This window comes from Hyperolius riggenbachi, chromosome 6 (assembly GCF_040937935.1).
Source record: "Hyperolius riggenbachi isolate aHypRig1 chromosome 6, aHypRig1.pri, whole genome shotgun sequence".
Classification (NCBI taxonomy): domain Eukaryota; kingdom Metazoa; phylum Chordata; class Amphibia; order Anura; family Hyperoliidae; genus Hyperolius; species Hyperolius riggenbachi.
In genome coordinates, this window is record NC_090651.1 from 370,952,435 (window position 1) to 370,969,276 (window position 16,842).

The window sequence follows — 16,842 nt, forward strand, 5'->3', positions numbered from 1 at the left end:
CCTATTATGTCTCGCTGCCTGCCTCATTGACTGCCTGCTGCCACACAATCATCCTCCTCCTGCTGCTGCTCTTGCTGAATTTACCTCCTGCTGTCTGTGTGTTTCCACTGCCAGGGAGCACATACCATGCGCCACCAGCTATTACGCTCAAAAATAGCTGCATTTCTTAAAAAAAAAAAATATAGAAGAGAAATAAGTGAAGAAGACGATATAGAAGAAGAAGAAGATATAGTAAAAGAAGAAGAAGAAGAAGATATAGAAAAAGAAGAAGAAGAAATAGAAAAATAATAATAAGAAGAAGATATAGAAAAAGAAGATATAGAAAAAGAAGAAGAAGATATAGAAAAAGAAGAAGAAGATATAGAAAAAGAAGAAGAAGATATAGAAGAAGAAGATATAGAAAAAGAAGAAGAAGATATAGAAGAAGAAGAAGAAGAAGATATAGAAAAAGAAGAAGAAGATATAGAAGAAGAAGAAGAAGAAGATATAGAAGAAGAAGAAGATATAGAAGAAGAAGAAGAAGAAGATATAGAAGAAGAAGAAGAAGAAGATATAGAAGAAGAAGAAGATGAAGAAGAAGAAGATGAAGAAGAAGAAGAAGAAGAAGAAGAAGAAGAAGAAGAAGAAGAAGAAGAAGAAGAAGAAGAAGAAGAAGAAGAAGAAGAAGAAGAAGAAGAAGAAGAAGAAGAAGAAGAAGAAGAAGAAGAAGAAGATATAGAAGAAGAAGAAGATATAGAAGAAGAAGAAGATATAGAAGAAGAAGAAGAAGAAGATATAGAAGAAGAAGAAGATATAGAAGAAGATATAGAAGAAGATATAGAAGAAGATATAGAAGAAGATATAGAAGAAGATATAGAAGAAGATATAGAAGAAGAAGAAGATATAGAAGATATAGAAGAAGATATAGAAGAAGAAGAAGAAGAAGATATAGAAGAAGATATAGAAGAAGAAGAAGAAGAAGATATAGAAGAAGATATAGAAGAAGAAGAAGAAGAAGATATAGAAGAAGATATAGAAGAAGAAGATATAGAAGAAGAAGAAGAAGAAGATATAGAAGAAGAAGAAGAAGAAGAAGATATAGAAGAAGAAGAAGTATATACACTACTGAACAGAATTTTGGACACAACTTCTCTTTCCACCTTTTTTTTTTTTTTTTAAAGGAACATCCCCACATAATCACTTGCTGTTGTTACTTGGAAAAAAAGAGGTTTCTTGCATCCTTCACCCCCAAAACAAGTGTTGGAAGCTATTTAAGGCCAATTCGAATAGTCAGCTCGAATAATGAGCTTGAATACCGACTCGAATAGTGAGCTCGAATTTCGAGGTCGAATCGAATAGTAAAAAATATTCGACTCGAATATTCGACCGACCTCGAATAATTTACTATTCGAATTCGACCTAACTCGAATAATAAAAAGGGGTATCCGAGCATCCCTGGCTGACAGCTTTCTTTCACACACAGGGTTTACAGATGCAGTGTAAGGAAACACCCCCCCCCCCCCCCCCCCCGTTCATGATGTAGTCTGTCAGGTTTTGGCCATCACTGATGTGTGACAGGAATTTGATAACAGTAAATAAAGAGATAATCAGTCAAATGTATACACCCGTACTTAACAGCACTTCCCAAACTATTCCTATCTAAATTGAAAAAAAAAACATGTTAATACATAGTGTTCCTTTAAAATAACTTTAATGCCTTCATGCAACCACAAATTAATCATAAAACTCAATACATTTTTATATTAGTTCCACTGTAAACAATTTTTGAACCAAAATTAACCTTTCTGTAAATAAAATAGAGTCATCCATGTTTTGCAGGTTCATTCAAAGACCCCAATTTAGCTGTGCAACACTTCCGACAGCAATCAGAGAATCAGGATCGCCCCACACCTTCTAACTTGCGGTTACCGACTTCCCCGCCGCCTTCTCCAGGTGAAATCTCCAAAAGGCCCGAAGATCCTTCACTTGGGAAAGATGGTGTTCCCATCTGGGGCTGTGCTTTGATTGGTTTCTTCACTTTTCTGATTGGAATTGCAGCAACGATTGGCTCACAGCATTTCATGAAATTTCTGGCTGAGAGGTGAGAAAAAAAATATTTTATTCTACGCTGAAAAGATGATGACTTCATACTTGGTTTACTAACTCAGCCAGATTGCCATCTCAGCTGTGGCAGTTTGTATGTGGAGCCGCCCATGTACTAAAAATTTCCATTGACTATGCATTCTATCTATTCAGGTGTCAGAAAAAAAAGTGTACGTTTTCTGCAGAGAAATTGTGTGTGAAAATTATCATTAAAACGCATCACAAATGCAATGCCACTGACTTAAATCAGATATGTGGCAAACGCGAATTTGGAAAAACACAATTTGCATACTAATTCTATCATGCATGAAGGGGGGGTTAGGGCTTATTTCCATAAAGTGCTGCGTCCGTTTAAGAATGACCGTACCATGTACAGCTTTATTTTATTTTTATTTTATTTTTTTTGGGGGGGGGGGGGAGTTAGCACACGCAGTTTTAATAGATTGAGGTTCCGCACCTTAAAATTGCATGTGAAAAGAGGCTGTGATTTGCGGCTAGTAAAAATAGCCCCTTAAAGGGCAAGAAAAAAAAAGTTTTATACATATCTGGGGCTTTTTCCAGCCCCCTTTAGGCTGATTTGTCCCTCACCCTCCTTCGCTGCTAGGATCCTCTGCTAGGTGGCCCGATAATTTCGCAGTCCGGCCGCGCACGCTCCCCCATCAAGTTCGCATGGCTGGGAGAGTTCTGCTCCTGTGCAGTAGTGCTGTCCAGGCGCAGAATTCTCCCGGCAACAGAAACGTGATGTGGCAAGCGCAGACAGACCGCATGTGCAGTACACTCCAACTTGCGAAATTACTGGGCCACCTAGCGGAGGATTCAGGTGACATTAGAAGATTGCAGGGGGGCGATCAGCCTGTAGGGGGCTAGAGGAAGCCACAAGTATGTATAAAACTTTAAAACTTTTTTTTTTACCAATCTCAGCTTTACTTTAACCCTGTGTGTCCACTTCAGCTAGTCAGACCTGCAAAAGACATACACTTCAGCCAAGGCCTGGGTCACACTGGTGCGCTTTTCTGAGCTTTGCTGATTGCTGGCCATCACCTGAGCTTTCTCACATCCCTGCTGATGAGGACACTTGAGCTGACAGGGAAACATGCAGCTGTATTCAGCTCATTTAGCTGAAAAAGAGCACCATAGTAGGCAGCATGGTGGTGTGGTTGGTAGCACTCTCATCTTGCAGCCCTGGGAGCCCAGTTTGAATCTTAGCCAGGGCACTATCTGCACAGAGGTTGTATGTTCTGCCTGTGTCTGTATGGGTTTCCTCTGGGCACTCTGGTTTCTTCCCACATCCCACAAGCATACTACATTAATTGATTTCCCCCTAAATTGGCCCTAGATTACAATACATACACTACATGGTATAGAGAAATGACTGTGGTAGGGGATTAGATTGTGAGCCCCTCTGAGGGAAAGTTAAAGAGAAATCATAACCAAGGATTGAACTCCATCCCAATCAGTAGCTGATACCCCCTTTCCCAGGAGAAATCTATTTCTTTTCTCAAATGGATCATCAAGGGGAGTCTATATGGCTGATATTGTGGTAAAACCCCTCCCACAGTGTGATGTCGGCACCTAGGGAGCCTTGCTGCATTTTTGGTAAATAACGACTGTTTGCAACTCCCGTAAAAGCATCATCTCCATCCACTGAGATCACCTGCCTGCGCGTGCAGGAAAAAAGGGAGCCGGGAAAAAAGGGTCCGACTTATTACCAATTTGGCACCAGGTATTAACGAAATTTGCTAATGAGAACCATCGTTGTCAAGCTTTATTAACAATAATTACTGTTGCAAAAACAAACGAGAAATAATAACGAATAAATATTAACGTTAAATGTTGTTACGTGTTCCATCAATAATGCTTAACCCAACCCTACCCTCACACAGAACCCTCCCCTGGTGGTGCCTAAAACTAACCACTCCCCTAGTAACGCCTAACCCTAACCACCCCCCTGGTGGTGCTTAACCCTGACCCCCCCGCCCCCCGGTGGTGCATAACCCTAACCACACTCCTAGTGGTGCATAACCCTAACCACCCCCCTGGTGGTGCTTAACCCTAACCCTTCCCCCCTCCCGGTGGTGCATAACCCTAACCCCCCCCGGTGGTGCATAACCCTAACCACCCCCCTAGTGGTGCCTAACCTTAACCCCCCCCGGTGGTGCCTAACCCTAAGACCCCCCCCTAGTGGTGCCTAACCCTAACCCCCCCTAGTGGTGCCTAACCCTAACCACCCCCCTAGTGGTGCCTAACCCTAAACCCCCCTAGTGGTGCCTAACCCTAACCACCCCTGGTGTTGCCTAAAACTAACCGCCGCCTAGGTGGTGCCTAACCGTAACCACTCCCCCGGTGGTGCCTAACCCTAACCACTCCCTCTGCAGAAACACCCTTTTACATACAGTATATTAACGATAATTCCTTTGAAAATGTAAAATCTGTAGTTATTAACAAAATAATATGACACCATTGTAAACTTCTAAAATGATAACTACCTCAAAAACTATAAGGTTGTAATGTTATTAACAACATTTTTTGTGGTGTCCTTTTTTTCTATTTTCGCCGTATTAACAATAATTGCATTAAAGTCTGTGGTGGCGCCCTTTTTGCCCACCCTCAGCCGGCGCCCTTTCTTCCTGCTACCCCTGCCAGCAGTAAAAATGTCACCATGTGATAAATGTCAGAATGTAAATCAGGGAGAGGAAAGATTTTACAATGGGTAATCACTAAATAATTTATAAGCAATTACTGTAAAAATTAAACACTTTTTTTTCATTACGTTATATTGACAATATAAAACACAATGACAATGTGCAGCACTGTGGAAGATGTTGCACATTATATATAAATACAAAATAATAATACCATGTGAGATCATTTCCTGACAGCAGCATACATGCTCGCATTGAGCCAAACAAAGCGAATGACAGGCGGTCACACAAGCTTGACTAATAGCTGCCGTGTGTTTCGATAGCATTTGAGGAATTTTCCATGTAAGCAAATACCTGCGGACCGATCTTCATGCAGCACTCTGGTTTGCCTGCACAACGGCAATTCTAATAACATAATGAGCTGTCTGCAGGGCCGGCGCTACCATAGAGGCAAAGGGTGCAATTGCCCCAGGGCCCCAGAGCTTGTAGGGGCCCCCAGTGGCTACAAGAGGAAAACATTTTTTTTTTTCAAAAAGACCTTATAGTTTTTGAGAAAATCGATTTTAAAGTTTCGAAGGAAAAAATTACACTTTTAAATGCGGTAAATGTCACTTTTAGTAGCAAACCTAACGGTAGTGTAATTTTACATGTATCAAAAGAAAGAGCAATAAATTTCCTGACGGGGTTTCCAGGGGGTCTATACGCAGCCGCAGCACTTTGGCCAGGGATCGCTATACAGCCGCAATATGGCTGTATGAAGATCCCTGACATTTTTTCCTATTTTCCCAATTTTTTTTTTTTTTTTATGTTTAAAGTGTGGTAATTTTTTTTTTTTTTAAATGATGTGGGGTCCCCCCTCCTGAAACTTTTTAACCCCTTGTCCCCCATGCAGGCTGGGGTAGCCAGAATGTGGAGCTCCGACCGATTGGGGCTTCACACCCTGATTATACCAGCTGCAAAAAAGGTCCCCTAATGCCGATTTTTGTTCCGGAGTATCTGTTGGCGGGCCCCCCAGGTTTGTTTTGCCCTGGGGCCCCAGTGTTGCTTAAACAGGCCCTGGCTGTCTGACTGAACCAGAATAAAAACATGATTCTCAAAAGAATCATGTATGCAACACGCACACCACAACCAGTGCACAAACAGGGGCAGAGCAATATGGGGGTGCAGAGGTTGCATCCGCATCGGGGCCCTTGGGCCAGAGGGGCCCCAAGGGGCCCTTCCTCAATTGCATTATTAGCTCCCTATTGGTCTTGTGCTGGTGATAATCACTTCTATAGATTTTTTGAATAGTGGTAATCATTACCAAACTGTTCCCCATCCCCTTCTTGCACTTCTGACACTGTAGTTGCCATTGGCAGGTTTTGGTGCGCTGTATGAATTGCTATGTATAGAGTGCTTGGGGGGCCCCATTGTAAAACTTGCATCGGGGCCCACAGCGCGTACGAGAGAGAACGGCGCCGGAGACTTGGGCGCAGGACACAGCCAGTATATGGCTAATCCTGCTGCCGCACAAGTCCGGGCCGTGTTAATTACTATTCCCCCTCCAGGCCGACATGGATAGTGGGGGAATGAAATAATTCGGCTTCCAGCAATAGCTGGAAGCCGAATTATTGTTTTAAAAGCAACTTCAGATCCGTCTTCTGACGGCGCGGAAGTTACTCCCTGTGCCTGCGATAGCCGTAGTTCCTATTACGGCCTATGGTGGCGCCGGCTGCGCCCAAGTCTCCTGCGCTGCTGCGCCCAAGTCTCCAGCGCTGGATTTACCGTGTTCGCCCACAGCTCCTTAGCTACGCCACTGTGCACAAACCTGCTGCCAACACTTTCCTGCTTTTACCAATATCTGGCATAGAACAAAAAACATTTTACTTTTTCATGAGAACATGGTTTTAGTTTTATGTCTTTATGTTGCATTAGGGTTTATTATTACTGTGTTTTGATGACTTTGTGCAATTTAACAGGAAACGACAAAGTGGTCCGCAGAGTCGTGAAGCAGTACCTCTATCTCCCACCCCAGGAGAGCCCTAATGCTCAAGAAACAAGATTGGGAAGATCTGAACCCGTGTCTATGTGATTTACTTACAAAAATAACTTTTTTATTATTATTATTTTCCTTGCAAAGTTTGAACATGCAGTGAATGCATATGAACGTTGTGCTTTGCTTCATATTTTAGCCATTAGTGAATAGAATAGAAATGTGGTGATAGCATATTATTATGTAATGAATTATGATGTAACATAGGTGAAGCTTTGTAGAGATTGCTTTCAGCTTTTAACTTTTTACATATGAGCTGCTGAACATTCAGCAGTGAAAATCTCCTGTTTTGGAGCCTTATATTGCAGCCTATGACTTGTGACAAAGAGTCTGGAGAACTAAATGAAGTTCTGGAAAGTCCAGACAATTGTTGATGACCATGGTATCTCCCAGAGAGAATAGAGCACTGCAGCATTAATACAGGATGCTCTTAATACTGATACTGCCACACACTTCCCATGTGGCCTTGACAAAGCCCGGTCATTGGGCGAAACATGTAGGCAGAGAGGAGGCTGAACCAGACATTCCTGCAAACACTAGCCATGCGGGTCTGAGCATAATGCCGCAGCGGCTGCACCTGATATCAGCTTGAACCAGACTCCTGATGTAGGGAGACACACCAAGTGTATAAGCAGTGTTGTGTATGCTGTTCAATCTGGTTGATATACAGATGCAATGTGCCTGGTGTATCAGGGGTGCCCCTGATTCATGTTTTTAGGGGGGGGGGGGTATATCATGGTCCTCATGGGGATATCTGTTTATTGTGTCAATAAAGGTCACTATATTTAATGCAGTTTTGAGCTCTGGAAATTATTTTATGTTCTACTGTTGTGAAATGACTAGAATCTAAGATATTAAAATAATTAGTATATGTAAATACTTTTTAGCTAAAAAAAAAAATAATAATAAACCCAATATGGTAGTATTCAATTTATACTAATTAAATTATTCCTGTTGGGAATTTCGGGTCCCGATGGACCTGCGGAGGAGTCCATTCTCACACAGGGGAGATGAAAAGCAGACGGTTTCTGTGAGAAAGCGCGGAGGAGCCACCGCCATGAGCCAGCGGCGGGCGGCTCCTTCCGCACTCAGCAATTACTCGCACGGAGAGGCAGCCGCCTCCTCGCATCATGAGGCGGCTGCCTCCGTGCATCAGCCTGCAGAACGCGGCGAAGCCGCCGCGTTGGATGCGGCGGGTAGCCGGCAGGTCCCCGCTGCGGAGACACCGCAGAGCGGGGCTGCCGTGGCTGGGACTCGTAGTCCCCCAGGGTTCAGAGTGACGCGCGCGCGCGCACTCAGACAGGACTTAGTACACTCAAGAGGGAGTCAGCTGACCAGGCAGGTCAGCTGACTCTAGCTCCACTCCCCATTGGTCCAGCAATCAGGGAGGTGCTGGGGGACACCTTTTAGTATATATACTCCTGGCTGTTCATTCATTCCTCGTCTGGCGTTGCGTTCACATACGTGGGAGCACCCAGATCCGTTAGTCAGATCCGTTAGTGTGCCGGGACCAGCTGGAGCTGTAATCCTACACTAAGCTAGATTCTGTTGATAGCTTAAAGTACTAGTTTGATTGTGATTATCTGTTATGACCTTTGCCTGCCTCGACTATCCTCCTGAACTCTGACCTTGTACCTCGTTATATCTGATACTCCGTTGCTGAACCCAGCCTGTACTTTGACTCCGCCTCTGCCTCCTGATTTGTACCCCGATATATCTGACACTCCGTTGCTGAACCCTGTCTGTACTTTGACTCCGCCTCTGCCTCTTGATTTTGTACCCCGATATTTCTGATACCTGTTGCCGAACCCTGCCTGTACCTAGACTCCGCCTCTGCCTACTGAATCTGTACTTTATCTGTCCGTGTGTTTACGACCTGGCTGGTCCGACCTCGAGAACCGACCTCACGATTGGAGGCGGTTCCTCGTCCTGTTAGTGACACTTGCGCCTGAGTGTCACTTTCGGACTTTCCTTCCCACTGTCAGTCTGACTCCTCCCGTCTTGGAGAGCTCAGACCTGTGGAAGGAATCTGTGCAGTTCTCCTTGCTGAACTGAGGCTTGCCCTCTATATTACTGTTGCACCAATCACAACACTCTACTCAGGTGACCAGAGGTTAGTTAGTATATTGGATTATCGGTGATACTGCAGATCACATATAATCTGGTATACGTCTGTATTTCCCGTGATACTGCAGATCACCGGTAATCAGACCTCTCTGTGCTTCACCGAGCGTTACAGAACGCCAGACCTAAAAACAGATGGAATCACGCGCTGATCTTCTGACTGTGCTTGCCACTTCGGTGGATAACATTCATCAAGCACTGGGCCAGCACAAAGCCTTAATCGATGCCTTATCAGGCTCTGTGAAAACCCTGCAGACGTCAGTTGATTCAGTACGTTCCCCTCCTAGTGATGACATACGCATGCCTGTGCCTGATAAGTTTTCCGGCCACAAGTCTGACTTCCGGACTTTCAGGAGTAGAGTGTTGTCGTATTTTGAGTTGAGACCCCGATCCTCGGGGACTGAGACCCAACGGGTTATCTTTATTAAAACCTTGTTGACTGGGGACTCCCAGTCCTGGGCATATAACCTGCCTCCTACCGATACCGCTTTGACCTCGGTAGAAGAGTTCTTTAAGGCCATGGCCATAATCTACGACGACCCTGACCTTGCTGCGACCTCAGAGCGGAAGCTCAAACTTTTGCGGCAAGGCAGAGGTTCGGTCGAGGATTATGCGGCGGAGTTCCGTAGGTGGTCAGTCACCTCTAGATTTGATAACTTCGCCCTAATGGATTATTTTCTGTCTGGGTTGACGGAGGAGGTCTCTGATTTAATGTTGACGGTACCAGAGCCCAAGACAGTTGATGAGGCCATATCATCGCCCATTCGTGTAGATCGCAGGCTACGCCATCAGAGGCAGGCTAGGGAAAGTCACCGTGTCAGGGTGACTTCGTACGCGGCACCGGTTGCTGCATCTTCTGTAACAGCACCTCCGCCTGTCTCACCCTTTCCGGCCTTGCCTCCACCAGAGCCGATGCAAATTGGTCGATCGAAACTGACCCAGGTGGAGGGAAGGCGGAGGATGATGGAACAACTGTGCCTATACTGTGCAGAGGCAGGGCATAGGGTGCGAAACTGCCCCAACAGGGCGGGAAACGGGTCTGCCTAGGAGTAGTGGGGGGTGACACCCTAGGCACACAAACCTCACCCCTTAAAGAGAAAAAATTACTTCTCCCTTGTACGGTCACATGGGATGATAAATCTGTTGCCACTGAAGCCTTCATTGATTCCGGCTCAACGGCTAACTTTATGAACTTTGAGTTTGCTCAGGAGTTGGGTCTACCACTCACTCCCGTGAGACCCCCCATTCAGGTCACGGCAGTCGACGATTCCCCTTTGCAGCGGAATTGTCCCCTGTCACAGACTCCGTTTGTGAGACTCACCATAGGGGTTTTGCACGGGGAACAGTTACAGTTTTATGTTTTACACATGTCCACCTCCACTATTATCCTAGGCATGCCTTGGTTGCAGGTTCATTCCCCACAAATAGACTGGGCCACAGGACAGTTGACAGCATGGTCACCTCACTGTTTCCAGCAGTGTTTGGGGAGACTGACGTTGGGTCTAACTAAGGTACAGGTGGAGGGTGTACCAGAACAATACGCAGATTATGCCGATGTGTTTTGTCCCAAGGCCGCGGATAAGTTGCCCCCGCATCGTCCATTCGACTGTCCCATTGACCTTCGTTCCGGTTGTGTGCCTCCTCGAGGCCATTTATATAACTTGTCTGGCCCCGAGAAACTTGCCATGCAGGAATACATTCGCGAGAACTTGGCAAAGGGCTTCATTAGGCCGTCCCGAGCAAAAAGAAATGGTCCGCACTTGTCAATGAAGGTTTCCTTTATTGTTGGACATATCCAAAACATCCGAGGCAAACATCAGATAGCTGACATGTTTCGGACTAGCTGTCCTTAATCATGGCCATGATTAAGGACAGCTAGTCCGAAACATGTCAGCTATCTGATGTTTGCCTCGGATGTTTTGGATATGTCCAACAATAAAGGAAACCTTCATTGACAAGTGCGGACCATTTCTTTTTGCTTATGATTATTGGACTTGCTGACCAGGTCGTGCACTGTCGTGGAGTGTGGTGAGATGTAGCGGTGTTCACTCTACATATAGTTCCTGTATTAGGCCGTCCCGGTCGCCCGCTGGGGCAGGCTTCTTTTTTGTTAAAAAGAAAGATGGGGGGTTACGGCCTTGCATCGATTATCGAGGCCTCAATAAAATCACTGTGAAGAATCGCTACCCGTTACCACTTATAGACGATTTGTTCACACAGGTCACTGAGGCTAGCATATTTTCAAAACTGGATTTACGGGGGGCATACAACCTGGTGCGTATAAGGAAGGGCGATGAATGGAAGACGGCTTTCAATACCCCTGATGGGCACTACGAGTATAGGGTGATGCCCTTCGGGTTGTGTAATGCCCCGGCCGTCTTCCAGGAACTCATCAATGAGGTTTTTCGGGAGGTATTGGGAAAGTTCGTTTTAGTCTATCTAGACAACATTCTAATTTTTTCTAACAACCTCTCGGAACACAGAACCCATGTCAGGATGGTGTTAGACAAACTGAGGCAGAATCTCTTATACGCCAAACTCGAAAAATGTATTTTTGAGGTCACGTCGGTTGCCTTTCTGGGGTATATAATCTCCACCTCAGGTTTGTCTATGGACCCTGCCAAGTAGTGTTGGGCGAACATCTAGATGTTCGGGTTCGGGCCGAACAGGCCGAACATGGCCGCGATGTTCGGGTGTTCGACCCGAACTCCGAACATAATGGAAGTCAATGGGGACCCGAACTTTTGTGCTTTGTAAAGCCTCCTTACATGCTACATACCCCAAATTTACAGGGTATGTGCACCTTGGGAGTGGGTACAAGAGGAAAAAAAAATTTAGCAAAAAGAGCTTATAGTTTTTGAGAAAATTGATTGTAAAGTTTCAAAGGAAAAATTGTCTTTTAAATGCTGAAAATGTCATGTTTCTTTGCACAGGTAACATGGTTTTTACCGCCAGGCAGTCATAAATGTAATAAAGATAAGAGGTTCAATAAACAGGGACCGGTAACGCTAACCCAGCAGCAGCAGCAGCACACGTGATGGAACAGGAGGAGGCGCAGGAGGAGAAGGCCACGCTTTTTGAGACACAACAACCCAGGCCTTGCATGAGGACAAGAAGCGTGCGGATAGCATGCTTTTTACCGCCATGCAGTCATAAATGTAATAAAGATAAGAGGTTCAATAAACAGGGACCGGTAACGCTAACCCAGCAGCAGCAGCAGCACACGTGATGGAACAGGAGGAGGCGCAGGAGGAGAAGGCCACGCTTTTTGAGACACAACAACCCAGGCCTTGCATGAGGACAAGAAGCGTGCGGATATAGCAGCAATGCTTTTTGCCGCCATGCAGTCATAAATGTAATAAAGAGAAGAGGTTCCATAAACAGGGACCGGTAACGCTAACCCAGCAGCAGCACAGAGCACACGTGATGGAACAGGAGGAGGCGCAGGAGGAGAAGGCCACGCTTTGAGACACAACAACCCAGGCCTTGCATGAGGACAAAAAGCGTGCGGATATAGCAATGCTTTTTGCCGCCATGCAGTCATAAATGTAATACAGATGAGAGGTTCAATAAACAGGGACTGGAAACGCTAACCCAGCAGCAGCACACATGATGGAACAGGAGGAGGCGCAGGAGGAGAAGGCCACGCTTTTTGAGACGCAACCCAGGCCTTGCATGAGGACAAAAAGCGTGCGGATATAGCAATGCTTTTTGCCGCCATGCAGTCATAAATGTAATACAGATGAGAGGTTCAATAAACAGGGACTGGAAATGCTAACCCAGCAGCAGCAGACGTGATGGAACAGGAGCAGGCGCAGGAGGAGAAGGCCAAGCTTTTTGAGACACAACAACACAGGCCTTGCATGAGGACAAAAAGCGTGCGGATATAGCAATGCTTTTTGCCGCCATGCAGTCATAAGTGTAATACAGATGAGAGGTTCAATAAACAGGGACCAGAAACGCTAAACCATCCCAGATGTTCATTGGTCATGTTACTTGGTTGGGGTCCTGGAGTGTTGCGTAGTCGTTTCCAATCCAGGATTGATTCATTTTAATTTGAGTCAGACGGTCTGCATTTTCTGTGGAGAGGCGGATACGCCGATCTGTGACGATGCCTCCGGCAGCACTGAAACAGCGTTCCGACATAACGCTGGCTGCCGGGCAAGCCAGCACCTCTATTGCGTACATTGCCAGTTCGTGCCAGGTGTCTAGCTTCGATACCCAATAGTTGAAGGGTGCAGATGGATTGTTAGACACAGCTACGTCATCTGACATGTACTCCTTGACCATCTTCTCCAGGCGATCGGTGTTGGAGGTGGATCTGCACGCTTGCTGTTCAGTGGGCTGCTGCTGCATGGGTGTCAGAAAATTTTCCCACTCCAAGGACACTGCCGATACCATTCCCTTTTGGGTACTAGCTGCGGCTTGCGTTGTTTGCTGCCCTCCTGGTCGTCCTGGGTTTGCGGAAGTCAGTCTGTCTGCGTACAACTGGCTAGAGGAGGGGGAGGATGTCAATCTCCTCTCTAAAGTCTCCACAAGGGCCTGCTGGTATTCTTCCATTTTGACCTGTCTGACTCTTTCTTCAAGCAGTTTTGGAACATTGTGTTTGTACCGTGGATCCAGAAGGGTATAAACTCAGTAATTGGTGTTGTCCAGAATGCGCACAATGCGTGGGTCACGTTCAATGCAGTCTAGCATGAATTGAGCCATGTGTGCCAGAGTCCTACCAGAATCCTCATCATCCTCTTGTGAGCGTTGTGATAGTTGTTGTGATGCATCATAGTCGTCACCTTCCTCCTGGTCTGCTTCTGCTGACCATTCGCGTTGAATTGTGGAAGTCCAACGTGCACCGCTCTGGCCCTCGTCAGTGGTGGCATGAAACTCCTGCTCCAACTCCAGCTGTTCCTCCTCCTCTTCTTCGTCATAGCTGCTGGGGCCAGCGTTCCCTGAGGCGGATGGCCTGATGTTGGTACCATCACGCTGATCGTTTTCTCCTTCAGATTCCCCCAGTTGCATCATGACAGCTGTTTCCTTGATTTTTAACATCGACCTCTTCAGTAAACACAGCAGTGGTATGGTAATGCTGACTGAAGAGTTGTCACTGCTCACAAGCAACGTGGATTGCTCAAAATTTTGGAGGACTTGGCAGAGGTCCAACATGTTGGCCCAATCGGATCCACAGAAGCTTGGCAGCTGGCCGGATGCGCCTCGGTACTGCGCCGTCATGTACTGGACCACTGCACTCTTCTGCTCGCAAAAGCGGGCTAGCATGTGCAGCGTAGAATTCCAGCGCGTAGGGACATCACACAGCAAGCGATGGTGGGGGAGATTGAAGCGCTCCTGCATCTTGGCGAGTGCCCCCGAAGCAGTACTGGAAGTTCTACAATGTTTGGCCACTCGACGCACCTTCAACAGAAGATCGGCCACGCCTGGGTATGTCCTCAGGAACCGCTGAACTACTAGGTTCATCACGTGCGCCAGGCAAGGGATGTGTGTCAGCTTAGCCAACCTTAAAGCGCGAATGAGATTACTCCCATTATCACACACAACCATGCCCGGTTTCAGGTCCAGCGGTGCCAGCCACAAATCCGTCTGTTCCTTTATTCCCTTCCAAATTTCCTCCCCTGTGTGCTGCTTATCCCCAAGGCAGATTAGCTTCAGCAACGCTTGCTGACGCATGCCAACAGCTGTGCTGCACTGCTTCCACGATCCTACTGCTGCTGGGTTAGCGTTTCCGGATGAGGTACAGCTTTGAGATGCGTTGGAGGAGAAGGAGTCAGAGAGGTAGGTGCTGCTGTTATCCAGTGTGAGGGACGGCGGTGCAGCTGTTTGTGGCGTGGGCAACACCCGTGCCGTAGCAGGTGAGGAATCGCTGCCAGGCTCCACAAGGTTCATCCAGTGCGCGGTAAGGGAGATGTATCGACCCTGGCCGAACGCACTCGTCCAGGTGTCAGTGGTGAGGTGAACCTTGCAGGCAACGGCATTCTTCAAGCTTCGGGTTATTTTGCTGACCACGTGCTCATGCAACTCAGGCACTGCAGAGCGTGCAAAGTGGTAGCGGCTGGGAACCACGTAACGTGGGATGGCCACTGACATCATGCCCTTGAAGCTGTTTGTCTCCACCAATCGATATGGCAGCATTTCGCAGGCCAGAAGCTTGGCTATGCTGGCTGTTACTGCCACGGCCCGGGGGTCATTTGCTGGCAATTTCCTCTTGCGCTCAAACATCTCCGACACAGACAACTGAACCGTAGCGCTGCACACGGAAGGGCTGTTGGTTGTTGTGTTTGAAGAACACTGGGAGACCTCAAGAGCACTACTCCGGAAAGTGACAGTGTCAGCGTCGTCTGATGTTTGTGAATGTTGTGAACCACGCAATGGCTGGGCTACTGCTGCTGCTGAGGCGGGTCTGGTGAACCCAAGGGAGGCAGTGTTGTTTCTGGTACCCTGTCCTGACGCGTTTGCCCAAAGAGTGGGATGTTTGGATAGCATGTGACGGCTCATGCTGGTGGTGGAGAGGTTGTTAATACTTTTCCCCCTGCTCAGGCGGGTCTTGCACACCTTGCAAATCGCCATGGTAACATCCTCAGTGCAGTCTTCAAAGAAAGCCCAGACTTTGGAGCACCTGCCTCCTTGCTGGCGATTTCTGTTTGCTCCTCTTTTGCCTCTCACTTGAACTTCCACGCTTGTGGTGCCTGAAATTGCGCGCCGCCTACCTTGTGGCACAAGGCGAGCTCGTGCAGCAGTGGGTTCTTCAACAGACTCATCTGTGCTGCTGCTACGATGGCGATGTTCTCGTTCACAAACAAAATCTGGGTCTCTGTCCACATTGTCCATACCCTCCTCTTCCATCTCCTCAAACTCGTCATATGTCATTGTGGGCCGCCGCCGTGGAGTAGAGCTCCCCACAACAACCTCTGCGCAGCACACTCCAACGTCGTCTTCCAGATCTTGTCGGCCGACCTCCTGCAATTGCAACCCCTCCTGCCCAAATTGCTCTGGGATTTGGGTTTCCGAGTCCTCTTCGGACTCGCCTTGTATTTCAGTGCGCGGTGCATTTCCCACAGTTAACGGTTGTGAATCCAGGCACAACATTTCTGGCTGTTCCTCCATTGACCTTTGAAAGGTGGAAGTTTGTTGGGCTGGGAATAGCTCCTGCGAATACCCCATTGTGTCCTGAGGTAATTCATCGGACTGGTTATCTGGCAGTTGTGTGCGTGGTGTCGCTGCCGGTTGTGTCAGCTTTGTGCCCACTGGCTCCTTGTAACTGGCTGAGGACTCGGACCTCGTGCGTGATGTGCTGGTGCTGCTTAACCCACTGCTGGACGCTTGAGAGGTCATCCAAGTAATTATCTGGTCCTGTTCTTTTGGATTTGTGAGGGTTGTTGTCCTGGACAACATGGGCGGTATTGAGTGGGTTTTCTTGGGTGCTCCCCTGTGGCCTGTACGTGAACCGTCAGGGGAAACACCTCTTCCCTTGCCCCTCCCTCTTTCACCGGATTTCTTCCTCATTTCACTTATCCTTACAGTACACGCTGACTGGCAGCAGTACAGTGGCAGTACAGAAATGCTATACAGTACCACTATTCCCAGCAGCGACACAGAGCACAATGCTATACAGTGACGGGTGAGCGGTGTACCACTATTCCCAGCAGCGACACAGTGCACAATGCTATACAGTGGCGGGTGAGCGGTGTACCACTATTCCCAGCAGACACAGAACAGTACACAGAATGCTATATAGTGTGGCTGAACGAGCGGTGTACCACTATTCCCAGCAGACACAGAACAGTACACAGAATGCTATATAGTGTGGCTGAACGAGCGGTGTACTACTGTTCCCAGCAGACACAGAACAGTACACAGAATGCTATATAGTGTGGCTGAACGAGCGGTGTACTACTGTTCCCAGCAGACACAGAACAGTACACAGAATGCTATATAGTGTGGCTGAACGAGCGG

General features: G+C 47.1%; 1 protein-coding gene across 3 annotated transcripts in view; it reads left to right on the plus strand.

The window, feature by feature from the left end:
* The window catches only part of LOC137521938 (uncharacterized), a 69,096-nt gene extending 62,120 nt beyond the window's left edge, over positions 1–6,976 (plus strand). For all 3 annotated transcript variants that reach the window (XM_068241888.1, XM_068241889.1, XM_068241887.1), the window contains exons 7-8: positions 1,819–2,080; positions 6,683–6,976. In XM_068241888.1, the coding sequence (XP_068097989.1) occupies positions 1,819–2,080; positions 6,683–6,749 (329 nt within the window). In that variant the 3' untranslated portion in view covers positions 6,750–6,976. The remainder of the gene's footprint in view (positions 1–1,818; positions 2,081–6,682) is intronic.
* The last annotated feature ends 9,866 nt before the right edge of the window (positions 6,977–16,842 follow it).